This window comes from Rhamphochromis sp. 'chilingali' (assembly GCF_963969265.1).
Source record: "Rhamphochromis sp. 'chilingali' genome assembly, chromosome: 20".
Lineage (NCBI taxonomy): Eukaryota > Metazoa > Chordata > Actinopteri > Cichliformes > Cichlidae > Rhamphochromis > Rhamphochromis sp. 'chilingali'.
In genome coordinates, this window is record NC_137947.1 from 13,139,651 (window position 1) to 13,160,965 (window position 21,315).

Genomic DNA, 21,315 nt, shown 5'->3' on the forward strand with positions numbered 1-21,315 from the left:
GAATTGTTCTTCCATTGCATGTGTGCAAGACCACTGAAGGTTTCTTACACATGCACTGAAGACTCCTGGCTTTTTGAGATGATTATAATCAGCTGCTGTTACTTTTTGCATGATGTGTACTATAACCCCTGAGTGCTGTTGCTTGAATTAAGTCATTTTATAGAAAGGATTTCAGGGAACTAGTAAAACAGAAGGACTGAATAAATTGCGAGCAATGCACAACACACATTTTCCATAGAGTGATCAGATCAGTATGAAAATACTGCAGATGTGAATCTGATTCATTTAGATTTCTCTGTCAGGGAGAATAGACAGCTTTACTGTTTGACCTGAGGTGTCACAAATTATTAAGAATAAAATGAAATAAAGAAACAAAGAAAGGCAGATGACATGGAGCACAATAGAGTTCCCTCCTTGAAGCACTAGAAGCCATTGGACCCTAAAATTCCCACTAAACTGCAGTGATCTACAGGATCTTCTCTCACAGAATGAACAGAAAATAGTGCAAATAATGAACTGAAAATGATTGGACCCACTGTATGAGTTGTATTTCCCCATAAAACATTGTGATCCAAGCTATATTAATTGCCTCCACTGTTTTGAAGATGTAAAATCTTGGATGGCAGAGAAAAAAAAATGCTGTGAAACCAGATTAAAGAGAGATAGAGAAACTGAGGTTCTCAACGTCACCTTGGTCTATACCTTGTAGTTTTACAAGGTATAAATACAAAAGAACAGTTACCTTGATACAGACCACACACTGTGGCCTTACTTTAGCTTCATGTTTGTAATGTAGTTCTGTGACAGCTTACTAAGGTGCCTCTGATACTTTTAGTTCTACTCACATTGCTGTCTGCTACTGTCTGCTCTTCTCATCACAGGTCAGTACAGCTGTGACACAGCTAATGTAAAATGAGGTTGACTGATTGAGAACATGACTTGGTTGGCTAATTCTTATAAAACAAATAAACAAACAAAAGAGTATCGGATGTTTCAAAGGGGCTCTTGTATGTGCTTTTTTTAAGTTCAGCTAGAATAGCCTTTATCTGTAGCAAGCCATTTTGGCTCCCTTTATGTAATTTTGTTTTTATTTGGCTTCCCTTCATTAACAACAGGTTGGTGGGTGGGCTTCTGTGCTCAGATCCAGAGATCTGTGCTACAAATGACCATATTAGGGATAAACAGAGACGAGCGTGGAACAACTATTAGATTCTGAGTGTTTACAGCCTGAAACCTGGATCATAGGGATTCCTTACATACACATATGCTGACCTCAGTGTTTGAATATTTGAATAATGTCCTATTTAGTAACTCAGGAGGTAAACAGGTAAACACCTGAGGAGAGCATACAGCTGTCTCACTTTGTGAGCAGAAAGTTTTGGGGTGTTGTAGCTGTTCCATCAGACAATGAACATCCTGATGTGCTGAACCAGACTAAAGGATTTGAATATTAAGAAACATCTTTGAATAATTTTTGTCATTAGGCTAATTCATAATGAATGCCGTAAAACAAGCGCACAGCAAACTGCTGTGATTTTACGCACATATGACTTTCCTTGGAAATTTGTCTGAAACTCTCACTTTGCTTCAAATAACTGTCTACTGTAAAGTCAGCGTAAATTATGGGATTTTTACTGCCCCGTAAAACTAAAGCACCATTATATATCAGCAGGAGATCAATAGGGCCATTAAGCAACGCCAAGTGATTGCGTCTCCATTTAATTGGCCTAAAATGCTTACTTTTCAACATGTAATCTGTTCTGGAACAGCAAAAGCTACTTAGTATGCCGTCTCACAACACATTGGAGAAGTGGAAGGTGGTTTTGCATGTAAGCCACCAGTCTCACAGAACTTAAAAGGACTAATGCTTTACCTAACATTTAAATACTACATAACTGTTGTGATACCAGGTGAATTATGCAATTCAGGTTTTGTACACTTAAACATGTTTAAACATACAGTTATGGTCAGAAGTTTCCATCCTATCATCACTGGCACACTTTGGGCACCTTTGTACCAACTGAGCATCATTTAAATGCTACAGTTTGCACATTGGATGGATGCTTCCAGCAGGATAAGCTTGGAGTTCACTGTACTCAAATCAACTCCACAGCCAACAGATCTCAATCGAATAGAGCACCTCTGGGATGTGGTGGGATGGGAGATTTGCTTTATTGATGTGCAGTGCAAAAATCTGCAGCAACTGTGTGATACTGTCATGTCAGCATGAACCAAAATCTCTAAAGAAGTTTTCCATAACCTTGTTGAATCTATATAGTCACAAATTAAGGCAGCTCTGAAGGCAAAAGAGGGTTAGGTCCAGTATCAGCAAGGTGTACCTAACGTGACCAGAGAGTGTGTACGTATATATACGCCTGGCCCTGGAGACTATATGACCTTTTCCTACTTCCCCTTTGTTTGACAGAAGAACAGTTTTTGGAAGTGCTTACAAATTTTAATGGCTGTGGAAAAAGTGAGCTCATAGTGAACCATCACCCTTCATGGCTTTATGGATACACTTAATGCTTACAGCATGGAGTGGTCACCCAGAAATCTTGAATCCTCCTTTTAAAATATGAAACTGCTTCACGATACTGGTAGATATATTGTCATTTTAGCAATATTAAAGAATCTTACCTCATCCTGCCACTGCACCATCTATTGATTCGTGTTTTAGAAATGCAGACATATGTACTCGTTATAATACACACTTCTTCGCTGGTGTCCTAATGAGCATCTTATCTTTCAATGAAGGAGGTGTAAAGGACCAGCCTCTGGTTTTCCACTGTAAAGTGAAGTCATCTGGATATACTAGTGCCCCGAGGTATGATCACAGAATAACTTTTTGCCATATAGATAATCAGATTACAGTTTATTGGTCTGTCCAAAGTTTAAAGCACTTATTCGCTTAATTATTTTTTAATCTCATATTTCCTTTTTGTTAGGTAAAATATAGTTGCTATATGTATATATATATTTTATTTGGTTGTTTGTATATGTTTTTTTTTTTTTAAATTTAGTTTATCTTCTTTTCAGGAGGATCATGTTTTCACCCAAAACAAATGTTCAAAAAAATTCTTCCTCTAGGAAAAAGGCTGATGGAAATACGTAAGCGACCTAAGCTAATTTCATTTAAAAGACAGTGTTAATAAAATGTGAATAGTGAACATACTTTTGCCATTTAGAGGTTCCCTCCTTAAAGATTACCCAGCAGACGGTGTGGCACCGGCTATCCCGTGTGCTGATGTGAGCGTGAAGAAGCATGTCTCATGTCTTCAGTATTCAGGTAGGTTAATATGAGTAATTTTGTCTTTTTGTCTATTATTATTATGTGTTTTTAACTATTATTTAAACAGTTGAAATGCTAAAGGTTGAGGCTATAAGTCAGATTTGGGATTGTATTAGAAACACCTGCCAATGTCGAACCTTTAGTAGATCTAATAACTGTCGACTGCATGGAGTATTGTCCATCCTGTGCTGTAAGGGTGAAGTAAGGTAACAATAATTTATGAAAAATAGCTGGCAGTATATTAGAAACAGTTTCACTGTTGCTGTTTTCTCAAGATGAATGTTCCTCTTTCAAACACAACATTTCACAGTTGTGTCTTAAAGGCTGCTTTACTATTTTTGGCTGTAATAAATCAGCTGCGGACTGAAAAATCCTAATAAAACAATCCCGTGTTTCCTTGTCTCTCCCAAGGTGATGGAAAACAAATCCTGTGTGGTCTTGGAGACAGCACACTGTTACTGTACAAGTCCTGCCTTACTGGCGCTCCAGCTGTCTATATAGGTGTGCGATGCAGAGATGAGTACCTGTACTTTTGTTTGATATTTTTGTGTTTCTCATCAAAAGAGGGGTTTTTTTTATGTTCGACATACAACTTCTTAACTGATTCAAATGATGCTAAGGTTTAAGAGTTGGCACCTCACAGAGATAAGAAGGATGTTAATAATTATAAGTCTGCTCTTGGCTTGGATAACTCATTTGGGCTCTTCTGAATAACCTGAACCTACTCTGAAATGGATGCATGGCTTGACATGAGAGTTTTAAAGAAAATTCTAGTTAACTCACTAAGCTATCACTGTCAAAAACTAAACACTGAGCTCTCTGTTACCAGAATAGTGTGGTTTGCTTATGTTCCAGAGCAATAATTGTTGAAAGGCTCACATTCTCTCCTGAGACCTTTTAGGTTTAAACTAAGCATATGTCGCTATTATATACAGTGTGAAAGATTAAAGCATTTCTGAGACGAGTGGTCCCGGGCAGTAAAATTAACACTGACAGAGAAAGAAAGAATACCCCTGCATGTCAGGCATCACTCGATGGCTGAAGTGCAGCTGGATCACAGGTCTCCAGAAGGGGGCAGCAGAGATAAAAGGAGAGAAGCTGAGGTGACACGTAGGTCACCACAAGCATATTCTCTTCTGTCTGCCTGGCTCTCTTAGCAGTACCATAAAAGTAGATGTTGTAGCCACACTCTGTATTACCAGGTTACTAAAGTCGTGCCTTCTTTTATCTAGGGCATGACAAGCCAATAAGCAGTTTGAGCTGGAGCCTTAGCAGACGGTGGTGGCTGAGTGCGTCAGAAGACCTGTCACTCCAAATCTGGACTCACTGTAACTCAGAGCCTGCCATTATCATGGTAAATCCCCAGTGAATGTGCATACACTTATACCAGTGTCTTATTTTTTTTTTTCTTGCTTTCACTCCCTGTCACCTTAATCTCCCATCACAGCTACATGGCCTACTTTAAGCCTTTATGAAATTTCCCTCATTCCTTGGAAGTCCAAGTTCTAACCATAAAAACCAGTGTAATAAAGACCAGCCAGAGTGACCTCATATTGCAAAAATGTCCTCTCTCCGAAGGTCTAAAAAAAATTAAAATAGATGTAGAAGTTCAATAAAATGACTACAGATAACTAATAGATAGCTCCACACATTTGTCTTGTGTTTTCAAAGATCAGTGTGATTGTTGGAAGGATTTTAGTCCCCTACAGATCTCCTTCTGTCATTCCGATGTGTTAATGGTTAGGTAAAATGTTCAAACTTTTTCCATTTCCATCTGTGGTTCATAAAATTCAGTCATAGCACACCTTTATAATAGGACAATTTCTGTGTAATGATCAGATTGTATCTTGGACATGTTTGTACAGAACTTGCTCAATTCAATGTTTCCACTGCTAATTAGAAAACTAATGGAATTTAAAAACAAGGAGGCCAACACAGAAAGCCAAATTAATGCAATTATGAAATAATGTGTTTCTTGGCGCAGTGATAGCACTTTTGCTATCGAAGCCTCAACTGAAGTTGGAGGATCCAAAACTCTGATCGTATGCAGACCCTCCTTACCTCACTGGGTATCATATTTAATGGGACACTCAGTTGCTTTGTCATGCCAAGTAAAAACAAGGGTCTGTCCTTAAGCTCCAAGGTCTCCCCATATCTGATGCTTATCATCCCTGCTTTGTTTCACTCAGTTAGACAGTTTGGCTGGGTCTACAGCCTTTGACTGCTTGGTATTTTTGTGAAACAGCTTGGCAATGAATACAAGTCGTTTCAGGGACAAGGGCTATGTCTGGGTGAGCCAGGATCACAAACGGCTTCTGAGAGTTGCAGTTGTGAGAAAAAGTTTGTTAAGTTTGTGTTGATGAGATGTGGTCTGGTATACTAGTATAAGTAAGTATAAGTAAGACTGAAGTAAAAACTGAAGTAAAACTGAAGTCTTGCAAATGTTTTAATAATTAAATAAAAAAAATACTATTAAGGCTGATTTTTGTCTCTGCTAGGGTGACAAAATGTTCTCCAAACCCATTAGAGGTGCTCAGTTTTATTATCTCAACAAATTTGTACTTCTGGCATCCGGACCCTCTCTGTACCTGTACCTGTATAACCTGGACATCACACGCGATGACATAAAAAGGTAATTGCAAGTGATTCATACATGTAAATAGATACACAACAGTTTACCATGTGAACCTTATAAATGCTACGTAAACTATTGGTTTATGTATGTATTTTCTTCATTGGTCTTCAGCTGAATTCCTATATAATCTTTTTTGTCATGAAGCTGTATACACATGGATGTATTGTGAAGAAAGTGAGACAAATTCAAGCTTTTTTCTCCTTAGATATCATCAACGGAGTGTCAGCAAATTGGCTGGATGCTTTGCGACAACATCAGCAACAGACATCACTGCCTTGTCTGCGATCAATGATTTTTTCTCCCGTATCCTTCTTCCTGTTGTTACTGTTCGTACAGCAGAGGTGTTTCAGTTCAGACTGCACATACACAGACATTTCCCATGTCATCCACAGCAGTTTGTCTATGGTGTCTTTAGATGTTGCCCCAGGGCTTCCATTGTGGATTCTACCTGTGAATGAATGAGGTTTTCTGTAGTTTATTTAGGAATGTGAGGAATTTGAGGGTTTACAATGCATTTATTTTCCAATAAATCCACTAATAAGAGGTCCTCTCAGGAGCAGTTCTGCTCCACTTTAGTTCACTTTGCCCTACCATGTACAGAACAAAAAGAATATGCATATAGGGTGATGACATATGTAAATATGCAGATATACATATAGTTGGAATTCAATCAAAATGTTTAGTTTATTTATTTTAGTTAATTTAAAAAAAGCAAAAAAATATTGTACTCATAAATTTGCATTGATAATGTATGGCTTACACTATATGTATTCCTTCTCATAAACTTAGAATCAGTCTATTAATAATACGAAAAAAGATACAGTAGGTTTTTTCAAACTACATACGACCATTTCACATTTGTACATGTGCATTTGCATTGTCTCTTTCTAATTATGTCTTCCTTCTTCTCCACCATTGTTCTCTCTTCTCCCTCATTTTCACCTCATCCTCTTCCTCCTCACCTCACCTTATCTCTTGAACCGAAGTCAGGGATCTAACACATGCAAAGATGCATAAACGTGCTTTTTTTATTCCCAGTATTTGTGCAATTAGTTATTGTCAGCAGATAAGACATGCGACCTTCCCGTCTCAGCACAGCTGACAAGCCGGCTAAACAACAATAACAGCTGGTTGTTACAGCATTATGCCAGCAAACATTAGACTTGAGTGTCCTAAAAATCACACTTTCCCTCTGAACAGTTTGCTTACATTCGTGTAAGAGTTTATTCACTTAGTGTCTAAAAGTGTTTGATCTATTTTTAAGAAAGTTTCACTAACAGCAGCATTTATTAACAGAAAAGGTCAGGATATCCTCTTATCAGACTCTTTTCACAGAGTTTTACTGCTTCCTCCATAGTAAATAGACATGGACACATATTGACAGCTGAGGTAAACCGTGAACTGACAGCCAACACTCATTGCAGATGAATGGTAGCCACTGCTATTTGTCCCGAAGTGGCCACTTTAGCAAGGATTATGCACTTGAATTGGGAAGGGTAAGAAAACAGAAAACTGAAGTTTCATTTGCTATCTGAGAGCATTTAGACTCATAAGTGAAAATTGTCACGTATAACCAACAGCATTTGTGAGCTCTTTTTCTTAGTGAAATGGATCAGTTGCATAGACAGAGTAATGTTAAGTTCTTGTGGAAACTGACCAGTCTGTCAGAAATAGCGACTTTGTAATGATAGCTGTGGGATGCAACAGGTTTAAATCATAAAATTGATTGGTCATATAAAATAATGGCAGCCTTCTTAGGTCAAAGTGTTGTTAAGGTTCAAAATTGAGGAGGGAGAGTACAAACCACTCATGGTCCAGAAGGTCTTGGTCAAACAATGATTTTAATGAACACACGTGTGGGAAGACACTCTGTACGCAGACAGCCAGTAGTCCTCGACTTAATCAAAGCATGAACAGATATTTTATAGCATCAGGGTTTGTTTACTGACGCCCCTTCATGCGTCACAGATACATTTTATACATAGATTTATACAAGATGATCTTCTGGCTTTTACCCCAGAAGATCATCTTCTATTTTCATGGCTGGCCCTTCCTGTCTACCTTTCAGTTCTTGTCTTGTTCCTCTTTCTTGCCGAGACAACAAGGAACGGTTCCTCTTTTACCGAGACACTTTTGCAGTTACAGCCAGACATGAGTAACCTCTCTCTCCTCTAAATAAATCTAACTCATGTGTGTGTGTCACGACCTCACATGCTCTTTCTCAATTCACCTGTTGCACTTCTGACCTTTCACCAGGACAGAGGCTCACTGAGACTATGTGTCTGTCTTCTACTAAATAAATGTTTTAACCAAGAACCTCTACTAAAACCTTAATATAAAATGATCTGATATATAAGTGTTTTGTAAGCATGTATTGCAATTCCTTCTATGGCTCCAAGTCACTTGCACAATAGATTGTCCGAACATCGCGCCGAACAAAGCTTCCAACCCCCAATTAATTGACCGAGCTCCAACTCTTTAATAAGCACAGATATGCATTGTGTATAAAATAGTCATAACTGCTTAAGGCCTTCTTAAAGCTATCTGTTACATTGTTAAAGCCTCGTCTTAGCCTGCGGCTCAAAATAACTTCCACTTCTGCATACAACTTCCTGTCAGCCTGCAACTCAGTCTTTCTGAAAGAGACACTGTTTAACCCCTGAATGCAATATAAACTCCAGATTATATTCTTAATGCAATGGTACTGATGACAATTATTTAACAATAGCAGTAAAATAATTTCCCTTCTCCACAGTGTGTATGAAATATTTTGGATTTTTAAAACTGTTACAATATCTCATGAGATTTTAACACTGTTCTTTAGTAGGAGTGTCCGTGTACACCATAATAAGGCCTACAAGGCCTTCTTTTCATTTCTGTCTACTTACATAAAACAGCATGGAATGAATTAAGGTGTCTACAGGAAGGCAAACCATTGTATTCAGTTTTTGACTGAATACATCACACGGCCCTAAAAAGCTACCAAGGTTGTAAATGATAGAAAATAGTTGATTAAATATATGTTATTTTTGTTTGAGGTGCTGGTCCTCTGAGAAAAATGTTAAAACATTACTTAACAAGCTGTTTCAGACATTGTTTTGGTGTGTGGGTCAGATCGGTCTATTCAAGTATTTGACATGAACAAAGGCACAGTTGCCTCAGAGGTGCCTGATGCCCACAGCAGAGCCATCCATTGCATCACACAGAACAAGGTGAGGCGATTCGACTGTTCATGTGAAAAAAAAAACTACCCTTGATGTATATGCATGTATTTGTCTTGTGTAATAGTAATTCCCTTCGATTGTATCTTTGTCTAATACTATTATATATCATCTTGTTAATAGAATAGAATAGAATAGAATAGAATAGAATAGAATAGAATTCAACTTTATTGTCATTGCACATGCACAGGTACAGGGCAACGAAATGCAGTTAATCACTTAATACCCACCAGCTCACCAGTGAACCACTTAGCGGTAAAGTAATATTTTGTCCACATGCTAAACCAGAATTGTTTCAAAAACTGGAAGATGTTGCTTTTTAAATCAAATCTCTTATATGTATTTGGAATTCTGTTAAAATATTTCCATTTGGGTATGCGGTATATTTGAAAATTCAATTTAAAGAAGTAGATGTGAACCCAGCTTTATAACTTCCTGTATGATTATTTCAGCCTTTATGCATGATCGTTTGTAATTGGTTACGTTGTAATGTCAGTCATCACAGTATATATAAGCGACTTACAGTATGAAAGTGTGGAGTTTGTATGTTGTCCCTGTTAATGCATGGACCCTGTCCAGGAACTCCAGCTTCCTCCAATGTTTGTCTCCTTGTGGTGTACTGGTACGTCGTCAAGGGTGTACCCCAACTCTCGCCCTGTGACACCTGGGAAACGCTCCAGGCTCTAAATCAAGTGCTTGAACAATTTATTTCCAATTGCTTCTCATTTTAGCAGATAATGTAAGATAATTTAAGACAAACAGCTTTAGGTGTAAGTGTTGTGTAAGTTTAAGTGTTTAAAAATGTCTAACCAGACAACCCAATCCAAAAAAAGGTTCATTCTGCTCATGTGGACGTAGCTAGCTATTTCGTCACTCATCCAAGTGACTTCCACAGTGTCAGTTGAGGTTTCCCCAACTTTATAAACAGTACATTTGCATAATCATTGACTCTAGCACAACTGACTAATAATGGGCTGACTGCAAATTGTCATGACCATTGGTCACATAAATGGCCTCCTTGACTCCCCGCTCAAACCAGCGTTCTTTTTGGGATGTCCTCACCTTAGATAATTGAGCATGATATCACGGATAGTAACAGATAGTCCACCATCTCCATTTCACACATGAACGCATGCCGACGTTGCAGTAAGTTGCCGTCACGTGCAGTGACAGCCGAGGGAGATATTTTATTCCAAGCAAACATGAAAATATTCACGGGGGAGCGTCTCCCCCTGCTGGTAATGCAACTTCTGCATGTGTGTCCATTTCACGCTTTGCCTAGCCAAAGCGTGAAATGGACACGGTGGACTGGCGTGTTAATTACACGTTTTGTCATGTTACTGGGTTGAACCAGATACTTATTCTTGATGGCATTACCTTGGCCCCCAGTAACACTGTGAGGAATTCTGGAGTCATTTTTGACCATTTTTGTCCTTCAGTGTGTATGTTAAATAAATATGTACGACTACATTCACACAATATTATCTAAAATTAGAAACATCCTGTCTTAGAGTGATGCTGAAAAATAGTCGATGCATTTATTACTTCATTGTTATCAGGGTGTCCTTAAAACCCCCTGAGAAAAGCCTTCAGTTGATCCAAAATTCTGCAGCAAGGGTACTGACAGAGATTAGAAAGAGACAGCATTTTTCTTCCACCCTGGCTTTTCTTAGAATCAAATTTCAGTTCCTTCTCCTCACATACGGGATGTTGAATAATCAGTCCCCAGCTTATCTTAAAGACCTCATAGTACTGTATCACCCCAATAGAGCAGGCTTACTTTCAGGCTCCTTTTCTGTGGAAACAGCTCCTAATTTGGATTTGCAAAACAGACACCATCTCTACTTTTAAGATTAGACTTAAAACTTTCTTTTTTGATAAAGCATATAGTTAGGGCTGGATCAGGTGACCCTAAATTCTCCCTTAGTGCAATAGGCCTAGGCTGCTCTCTGTGTGCTTACACACCTCTCTGCATTTAATCTTTAGTTATTCATTTCTGGCTCTCTTCCACACTATGTCTTTTATCCCGTCTTCCTCCCATCACCCCCAACCTGTCGCAGCATATGGTTCCCCCTGCTTGAACTTGGTTCTGACGGAGTTTTCTTCTTTCCACAGTCGCAAACTTTTTGCTCACAGGTGGTTGTTTGATGTTGAGGGTTTTCTCTCTTGCATTGCAGGGTCTTTAGCTTACAATATAAAGCACCTTGAGATGACTGTTGTGGTGATTTGGCACTATATAATTGAATTCAATCATTGCTTGGCATAAAGGGACAGAACGCTTTACTAAAAAAGATTTTTCACCCTAAACCATAAACATTGCACTTATCCTGATAATGATAGTGTTCTTTAATACAAATGCAATTTTTTTTTGAAGGCACATATTTAAGTTTTGATGTTGCTGAGCGTTGTCAAATCTTTTTCACGTCTTTTCTCATTCATAGTCTGACTAAACCTAGCCTTAACCTCCAATCTTTGATAGAGGCAGAGACATCTCCTCAGTCCATACGCAGATTGGATGACGTTGAGATCTAACCCACAAAGCGAAGAATTTGCTTGACTTGGAACCGATTACTGGTGTGAGCCTCATCTTCCATTTTACCCTTGAAGGGGCTACTATTTGGCAGATGTAATAGTCTTACATAAGGCATCTATGAGTGTTTTGCAAGTTACGTAAGGCACAAGACACGGATCGTTTTTGAGGCAATAAAAGTGTTACGTTTGTGGTGTGAATGAAAAAGGTCATGGTTAAAAACAAAAATCATGGTTATACAAACATTTCCGTGACAGACAGACAGGACATGCCATCATCAGTATCATTCATCTTGAATGTTACTCCGTAGCGCAGGAGGATTAAGACTGCCATAGGGGATGGCAGGAGGATGATGCTGGATGATGGCCTTGGAGTAAAGCTGTTCCATGATGCAGTCTGGGTTTATGTGGCCTTACTTCCACATCAGTGTCTTGAACCAATCTGGACTCAATTTGTTGGTGTCTAATAAGTAGACAGCTTGGGCTGGCGTCCACATCTATTATAGTGCTATGAAAAATATTGCTCACAGTGAAACTATAAAATTCATTTATTCAAGTCTCATTTATTTATTCAGCTTATAGTTAGCATTTTTATTGCCTCACATGTTACAGTGACATGGAGGGACTGGTATCTCTACATACAAGAGTCATAAGAATGCTTGCCAGCTTTGTAACAGCAACAAACCCATTAACTTTTATTATAAAACATATATAAAAATAATTACCTATTGTACAGATGCTCATGTAACTTAGTAGATGCAGAAAAGTATATGTTTTGGTGTGAAGGAGGCTTGTACCCACTGACCCTTAGATACTGACTTTGGTCAGTATCTAACTTGCTTTAGACTCGGGCCAGCCTGGATTAGCTGGATACACTGCACCTTGTGGTATGGATGAAGTGCATTAAAGCATTCAACTGCAATTCACTCTTGCTCACAGCTGACTTTATTCCTTCAGCCCAGAGGTGCTTGTTCTTTGTCACGCTAGCTATTGTGTGCATTACATTGCGGAAAGCCTGTGGTGTGTTGTTTTTAGCTTGGCTATTGATGTCACTGTGGGATTCTCCGCCTGGGGGCCTGAGGGGCCTTTGGGTGCCGTAGGATTAGTAGCATTGCTCCTGCTTGGAGTCTACGCACATTTTTTCCCTTCACTATTGGTTTTCCTCCTGAGGCTCACCAAACATCAGGAACTGCATTTTGAGAAGCAGCTTTTCTTACTTGAAATTTCCATCGCCTTTTTGACAAAATTCACCTGGAACTCATCACAGCGCAGGACTTCTCGGAAAAAAAGAACTGGAAATGCCCTCTCAGGCTGCCGTTCTCACACTTTCAGTGGAAATCTAAACAATCCCCCCCACCGCTTCTTTCTCTCTCTAACTCTTTTTCTCTCCGGCTCTCCCTAAGCTTTTCTCTCTTACACATTTACCTATAGCATTCAATAAGTGGGTCTGAAAGAGCTGTGTGGAATAGATGGATAGATTTGTAGTGGAAGTTCTTTGCTTTTCTATTTAACTAAAAAACAGTGATGACGCTAAGACACTCCCACCTAACCTCACTTTTGCTTCCGTTTTTGTTTTTACAGCCCAGCGTGATTTTTTTTTTTAAATATCACCTTCTGTTTTGAAGTAGTATACATTATACTAATAGTATAATAATAAAAAATTTAGGGAAAAAAAGAAGATTTATATCCATTTTCAGGTAAAGCTTGTGCTGACTAAGCTGTTTTGTTCATTGTGTATCATTAAAGGGATCAGCGTTTAGCTCACAGGCTCCAGATTCATACAACCTCTTCCTGACCAGTGCTGTCACTGATGGTATGAAGATCTGGGACCTTCGAACACTTAGGTCTGTATTATTGTAACATATTCTGTGCAATTTGTATTGAATGTACTTGTAATATGATCATAAGACAAGGAAAATGGTGCTTTATAATCTACTGTAGTCTACTGTAGTCTCTTGCTTCTTAAAGGGAAATCATGTTCAAAACCTATTGTATCAGTAGCTAATGCATTTGCAGTAAATGCATTAGCAATTACTGCAAATGCTGTAAATGCTACTACAACAATCTTATGTAGTAAATGATTTACTACATAAGATTTCTTTTTGCAAAAGTTTTGAGCAAAGTATATAAAAGATCAAGTAACCCTGATGTCACAGATCAGTTTGTCAACTGTTGTTTTGTTTTTTTTGTTTTTTGTTTTTAACATTTTAGTTTTTTTAAATAGGTAAGCATAGCCGACTTTCTAGATGGTATTTCACGGGTGGATCACAATCTGATTGTACTTTTCGGCGTTCATATTTTCAACACCATGAGCACTGTTGTATCAGTAGCTAATGTTCTCATTGTTGTACCTCCTCTGTACACATTGACAACAATTTAAACTAAAAATGTCAAATTTGGAGTCATCAGTATGAAAGAATTCTTTTCAGATGCCTCTTCATCTTTTGTGCTGCACTTGTCTAGTTTCCACAGATGTTTTTTAAGGGCATACTGCACAACATGTACAGACATGCCAAGTTTTCAGCTAATAGCTTTGTTGGAATTACATTGTTAGTACAAAAATACTATTTTAGATCTGCAAAATTCTTTTATCTTTAGCATTTTGATAAAGCCAGATAAAGAAATGGGAAGAAAATGTGTGTCTTTGCAACTGGCTGCTAGTAACAAAGTGCCAAAAGATAAAGATGAAGACACTCCTGGTCATCCCTTGATTTAGTGGCTTTTTTATGCTTAAATGATTCAAAGGTAAAAGTTAAGTGGTTTAACAAACAAACAAAAACAAAAACATTCCTCTGAAGACAGTCTGGTACAAGCATTGGCCTGAAGCCTGGATAACTCTTGCACAAGACTACTTTAAGAAAGGATTAGAATGTCTCCTTTTTAGCAAAATATAAGGAATTGAGGGCTAGCTCAAGATGTTCTCCTAATACTATACATTGAAGGAAGTGATAGTGATCAATATGCTTGGAAATTCTGAAAATGTCTTTTTCATTATGAAATTATTTTGCCAAAATTTGTAACATTCCTATTCAACCTTTATCACCTGTTGACAAACCTGGATGAAGGTTGGCTTCTGAGTCTAGTGTTATTTCACCAAATCCTCCAGATTCTCATAAGTCCAAGAACGTTAGGGAAGAAATCATTTTTATTACACTTCTTTTGTTGAGACTTTAAAGATGACCTTACATTCGACTAACTTCAACATTTTCTTACACAAACATTCCTCAGTGATTTGGATTTTTTTTTTCCTTTCTTCTTTTTTTTTTGGGCCGAGTTGAACGGCATTATTAATTATTTCATTCTTTCATGTCTGAAGCTGCTTCCATGTGTAACTCCTCTTCCGTCCCTCCATCAAATCTTAATGCTATCTGATAAATATTTGTGGCTCGTTTCTAGGTCAACCCCTCATTTTAAGAGGTTTTATCAAACATCCCTCAGTACGCAGAGTTCTTTGGAGGTGAAACATACGCATGGATGAAAACAATTAATGACTATTAACCACAAAACATGGCACCAGGCCACTAAATAAATATTTCAGTCTTGTTTACTGCTAATCAAAGTAATCAAATCAGTGTTAAAAATTGTTTATCAAATATCTTTGCAGGGACCCAAAATTCGAAGTTTACTAAACTTGCGGGGACCAACAAGTCCCTTATGGGGACAAAATCTATCGCCCCATAAGTTTAAAGGCATTTTTGAGACTCAAAATGTGGTTTTAGTGTCAGGGATACAATTAGGTTATGCGTTCGGAATAGGGTAAGGGTTAGGGCTTTGCATTCACTTTTAAAGGTTAGGTTTAATGCAAGTGGCTAGGGAAAACATTTTGTCACTTAGATGTCCGCACAAGGATATGAAAACACGACTGTGTGCGTGTTTGTGTAAGTTTGATGAACTGACCCTTATATGTACCGGGACATTTCAGATATGTGACGCAAATGTTGTCTCTATCCCATGATAATTGTAATGGCGTTAAATTATTTCAATAGAAATGCACAATAGTTAAAATGGAAATGTCTTTTCATCGAAAAATTTTATGCGATGATGCACTGAATTTGTGCTGACAAGCAGAGAATAAGATTACTCAGGAACTCAATCAGACCAGGCATTTTCTTAGAAGGTGCTGATTAAATAAGTGGTCATGTTTCGTTTGACAGCTGCAGGATTGCCAGGACAGCTGTTGTCCATCAGCACGTGATGACCATGGCCACTTTGCCAAACAATTAGTTTAGTATACTGTATAGATCCACTATATTGGTTAAAGTACTTTTAAAGCCATAACCTTTCAGTCACCACTTGTATTTTGATATGTATGCAATGTTCCAGTTGAAGGGTGTACACACCAGCATTAAGCATGATTCAAAATCGATGACATGCCAATTCTAAAAATAGAGAACAGATGGTGATCTGCTTCTCTTTCCATAATTTAATCCGTCTGAATATATGTGAAGAAATACATAAACAATGTATTTACATGAAGTAATATTAAGAAAAAGCCAGCTCTTATCTGATATGCTCTGGGGCAGTTAAATATTCTGAAATTCATTGGCAGAATATAATGAGCTAGGATTACCCTGCTGATTACCTTGATGATTACACCGAATACCCAAGTGGATTCAATAACTGTATTGGCTCTCACTCAAGAGGATCATACCCTCTGGTGTAGTGATCTGCAAAATGCCAGATAGTTATCACTTACACAACATAGAGTGTGTATGTGTGTAACTCATCTTCCCTTCTTCAGTCAAAACATTCGCTTTCACGCTCTGGCCTAGAAAACCAGATGAGTGCTTACTGTGAACTGCTAAAGTGTTTTTTAAAGTGCAGTAGTGACAATTTGTGTAAGCACTGTTGCAGCGCAGAAATGTTAAGATGTAGAAATGTTGCCCTAGAAATCAGAACAGGTAATTCCCAGTTATCTCGCTGTTCATCTAAATAACTTGTATGTGCTACAGTATTGTTTGGCCTGTTTGTGCTGTTGAAATTCAAATTATGTTTCTATGAGGTATTTTCTACGAAAGAGGATTAGGGCCACTGAAAAAAAAAGTGGGCAAGTCTTTTTTTTTTCTTCTTTTACAGAATTCTGAGAAAAAAGTCAGAATTAGGAGAAAAAAGTCAGAATTCTGACTTTAATCTCAAAATTCTGGGGAAAAAAGTCAGGATTCTGAGAAAAAAGTCAGAATTCTGAGAAATAATCATTCAGAGGAAAAAGTCAGAATTCCGAGAAAAAAGTCAGTCTGGAAAAGAAGAAAATAAAAACGTGACCACTTTTTTCCCCCAGTGGCCCTAATCCTCTTTAATAATTTTCAGTGCATAAATACAAAAATTGGTTTTGTTGCTAGGTTGCTGCTATAGGCAACACTATATAGTTTTAGTGTATGATTTTAAAAATAGCTTTTGTGGATATAAATAAGACTTTATTGTCATAAATTTAAATTGATAAAACACTTTTATATGGTGAAGATGCACCTGTAACCATTGCTGATATAGATAAGAACCTTCATGGGCCTAAAATGTACCTGCATGTCAAGTTTGGCTGCTAAACTCCTGATCTTGTAGGAGTTGATGAAAAATGAAGCAAACACAGACAGAAAGTTTGTGTATTATAAAAGAAAAGAAGTTTTTTTGTGACGAAAAAGTTCAATATTTAAGAAATAACTCTTCGAAATCTTTCCAAAATCTGAAGAGCAAAACCTATGGACTGTCCCATCTTGTTGCCTCTGTTCTGTCATATGGCCTTTTTATTGAGGGCTACATGAGCAAATGTCATAGTCAGCTGACAATGTCGTCATCCTGAAAAAAAGAGATAATTAAGTAATCCCATTGAATACGAGAGAAGAGCAATGAAAGTAAGCATGCCATTAAACTGAATCAACAGTTTTCTGGCACAGTCTTAGCACCAACTCAACATTATAAGTTCCATAAAGTTCTGGTACTGGGTATATCAGATTTCTTTATGGTCGGTGAATATGCCCTACTTTTAGCCCAACTTAATGACATTAGCATGTGAATGTCAAAGACATGCTCTCACCAGATGCTGTCAAAGGACTGGCCTGCCAGTATGCCAGCCCATATAGAGGCACTAGCTTAGTTACCTGTTAGTGGCATTGCAAAGACATTACATGCCTTTGCAAACCAAATGAAACAGCACAGAAGTTGCATGAGGGAAACATTTTTCATTAACGAAGTCTCTTTCCTGTGTTTTCCTTGAGTCATGCTCAACTCCCTGTGCTCAGCTGGTTCAGTTGTTTGTAAAGCAGTCCATGGAGTGCCGTTCTCCTTCTGTTCCATATATTTTGCACCTTCAGCTCAACGCTTCAGCATCGTAATGTGTGCACTGTGAAATAGCATGCATAGCAAAGATATCCCAGTTCCCAAACATTTATTTTAAGTTTACTAGACCCAGTAAAACCTTTTAGATAGCCTTATAACATACAAACTAATATAAAGGATCACTGGTCACGCATCAAGTCTGTCCGTCACATAAAGTTGTTTGAATTTATTAACATCAGTGATTTCTTACCACTGTGTGCTTCTTCTCACCAGGTGTGTACGGCGTTATGAGAACCATGTAAATCGCTGCCAGCCCTGCTCTTCAGCCGTTTCGCCATGTGGACGCTTCATTGCCACAGGCTCTGAGGATAACTGTGTAAGCAGTCTCACTGGGTCCATCAAAGCCACCTGTATACATTGCAAACAGATAAAAAAAAATCATCATAGGGATTAAAACATTATAAAGTGAAACAGAAAAGTTTTGACCTTTTGCAATATCTAGGCTGTTCTTCATCTTGTTTTTTCCTATAAAAGTTCAATTCAGGTTTATTTATATTGCACCAACAACAGTTGCCTCAAGGTGCTTTATAATGTAAGGTAAAGATTGTACAATAACTGAAAACCCCACAAGTCAAACAACCCACTACAAGCATCCATTTGGCAACAGTGGGAAGGAAAAGCTCCCTTTTAACAGGAAGAAATGTCTGGCAGAACCAGGCTCAGGGATGGGCAGCCTGGTTGAGAGTGAGGTCAAAGTATCAGACGGTTTGTTTGATTTATTTATTGATTGATAAAGTCTACATAGGTTATGCAGAACTAACGTAAAAAGCACTTAAAAGCAGAGTTGGCTTTCTGATGTCATCGGACACACTGATCAAGTGCATCTCATGTCCTTAAGAAACAGGAATAATCCAGCAAAGACCTGACACAGCACCTGAGAGATGGCCAAATATTTTAGACATAATATAGACATAAAATAGATATACATGTCCTGGTTGTAAAACATTTATGTTACATGATCCTGCTTGGCGAAATGCCCATGGCACAGGTATTCAGAATGGCTTTTGGAGGAGTTGGTAGAAATGGAAATTTAAATTGTACCATTACAGGACACTACAGGTAAGATCACTCAAACTGGTGTTAAGAAGGAAAGCAAACCAAACACGTGACTTGTGCACTGTAGAACCAAGTGGTTCAGTTCGGGACAAAGAAAAAAAGCTATGGCCTTGGTTTGGCAAAATGTGATGGCTTCAACAAGACTGATTCTAAATCCACTAATTATATAATACCTCTACTCATCGCAAAATCACTGAGACCTACAAGATTAACTTTAAAAATTAATTCCCAAACCCTAACCTTTTCATATCTCCCAAGATGCCGTATCTCCTCACCGCCTGCTCCCCCGATCCTCCTTCCTATAGATTCACTTTCAGTCTCAGACTTGCTCGCATGGATGCCAGAGCTGTCTCACATGTGGCACCCTAGTTTTAGAGTTCTCTACCTGCTAATGTTTGGCTAATAAATGTTGTCACCCAAGTTAAAACTACAACATAACTGACCTTAGGAAGGTAAAAATAGCAGCAAAAATGATTAATATCTTTATCAGTTTTACCTCCATTTAAGGAAAGGACTGTTTGTGCTTGACTCAGAGATTTTTATTTGGATTCAACCCTTTTTCCAAAGAAGTCAACATTCATGTTGAAGCACAACTGTTTAATTGCTTTTCCAGAGCTTGCCTGACTTTCAAGACGTTTCCAGAAGACAGCCTCCCTTTTCCTTATCCATCTCTCTGTTCTTCTCGTATACGTGCTTGTTGAAAGCAGTGGAATAATATATGCATGCTGCTGATTCTTATTAATTATGGGGACTCAGCACAGCACAGACTTTTGCATCTCTGTTGAGATCGGTCATTTCCAGCGTTTCTTGGAAACCGGGAGAGTATACGGTAGTGAGCTACATCGTATTTATTTGTAGCTGCCTTGAGACTTATATGAGCCAGACACATTTGTACTTGTCTTAATATATCAAAAAGCAATCATGGAAAAAAAAGGAACCTGAATAGTCTAAAAAAGACTCCCTAGATCATATTACACATTTTCCAAAAAACTTAGCCCAAAAGTAACCGAAGTGGAATATCATTTTAGCATGGCTGATATTTAGCTTTTCTATATACAGATGAAATATGTATTATTTCTTATCATGAAACTGTGACTTAATTATCAATTTATTAATCAGAATATATGCTCAGTGATATATTGCAAACCCTCCTGACCCTGGGCTCTGCTCCGTTTCAGTTACTATTGACATAAACTAATACATCATGTGATCCATGTGATATTAAAACATTCCTAAGATAACTTTTTTCTTCCATATACCTAAATCCCTTTCAGGCATCACACACTTCATAAGCCTTAGACAGGAGTCACTCTTTTGACAGGATTCATTTGAAGCAGGGTTTTTTTTTTTCTTTTTTTTCGGGGAAACATGATACAAAACAGCTGCAGGAATTTGATGAATCTTCATCTTGTAGCAGACATCCCCACATCTGTTTTTATCTGTCCTTATGGCACTGAGGTTAATGCATTTTTCTAAAAACTTACTGATTATATTTAGAAAAAGCATACAATAACAAACTTTCTGTTCTAAGGTCTCAAATGAAACAGATGGAGACATTCAGTACGCTAACGATTTTGGGGGTTTTTCTTTTTTAAATCAACGAGAGGAAGTATAAAATCCACAACTCCCACAGGGGTGATTAACAATTCCTAACTACCTCAAAGCAAAATACACTAGTAACACGCAGTATCTGCAAGGCTTTGTTATAACTGGTAATGGCAGCTTGATTTTGAGATGTTCACTATTTTGACATCTGTCTGTGCAACAAACTTCAGTATGAGTATTTATGCTTTAACATTAAAATTTACACTTACACAGTTTTTAAAGCTGAAAATCAGCATCCAACACTCAGGTGTTTAAATTGACCTTCTTCATCACTGTTTACCATTATTTATATCACAGGTTATCCGAGCACTCAGGAATCAGGAAACTACTCAGTAAATATAAGAAGAAGCATAGGACACAAAAAGAATGCAAACCGTGTTTTGATAAATTACAGATTTTGTTAATTACTGAAAAACTGCTAAAATACCCTGTTTATTTACTCTATTGAACTTCAGTTATTTTGAGATTAGTCCAGCACAAAGGATGATTGACTTTGGCGTGACTTTTAGTGTCTGCTACATGTCTGATTTCTGGACAAGCTTTAATCGCTTTAATACTCCTGTTTACAAGAAATTTGGGCTTTGGACATTTACCCCTAGCAATCAATCTTGGCTGGACATTTTACTATATACATGCACTGTATATTAAAT

At 37.8% G+C, this 21,315-nt stretch overlaps 1 protein-coding gene across 2 annotated transcripts in view; it reads left to right on the forward strand.

Moving 5' to 3' along the window:
- Positions 1-21,315, forward strand: part of wdr27 (WD repeat domain 27) — a 53,087-nt gene that overhangs the window by 10,034 nt on the left and 21,738 nt on the right. For both annotated transcript variants that reach the window (XM_080869844.1, XM_080869845.1), the window contains exons 13-22: positions 2,755-2,824; positions 3,037-3,108; positions 3,186-3,286; positions 3,701-3,790; positions 4,522-4,643; positions 5,788-5,921; positions 6,130-6,227; positions 9,015-9,136; positions 13,421-13,518; positions 18,218-18,320. In XM_080869844.1, coding sequence (XP_080725970.1) covers positions 2,755-2,824; positions 3,037-3,108; positions 3,186-3,286; positions 3,701-3,790; positions 4,522-4,643; positions 5,788-5,921; positions 6,130-6,227; positions 9,015-9,136; positions 13,421-13,518; positions 18,218-18,320 — 1,010 coding nt within the window. The remainder of the gene's footprint in view (positions 1-2,754; positions 2,825-3,036; positions 3,109-3,185; positions 3,287-3,700; positions 3,791-4,521; positions 4,644-5,787; positions 5,922-6,129; positions 6,228-9,014; positions 9,137-13,420; positions 13,519-18,217; positions 18,321-21,315) is intronic.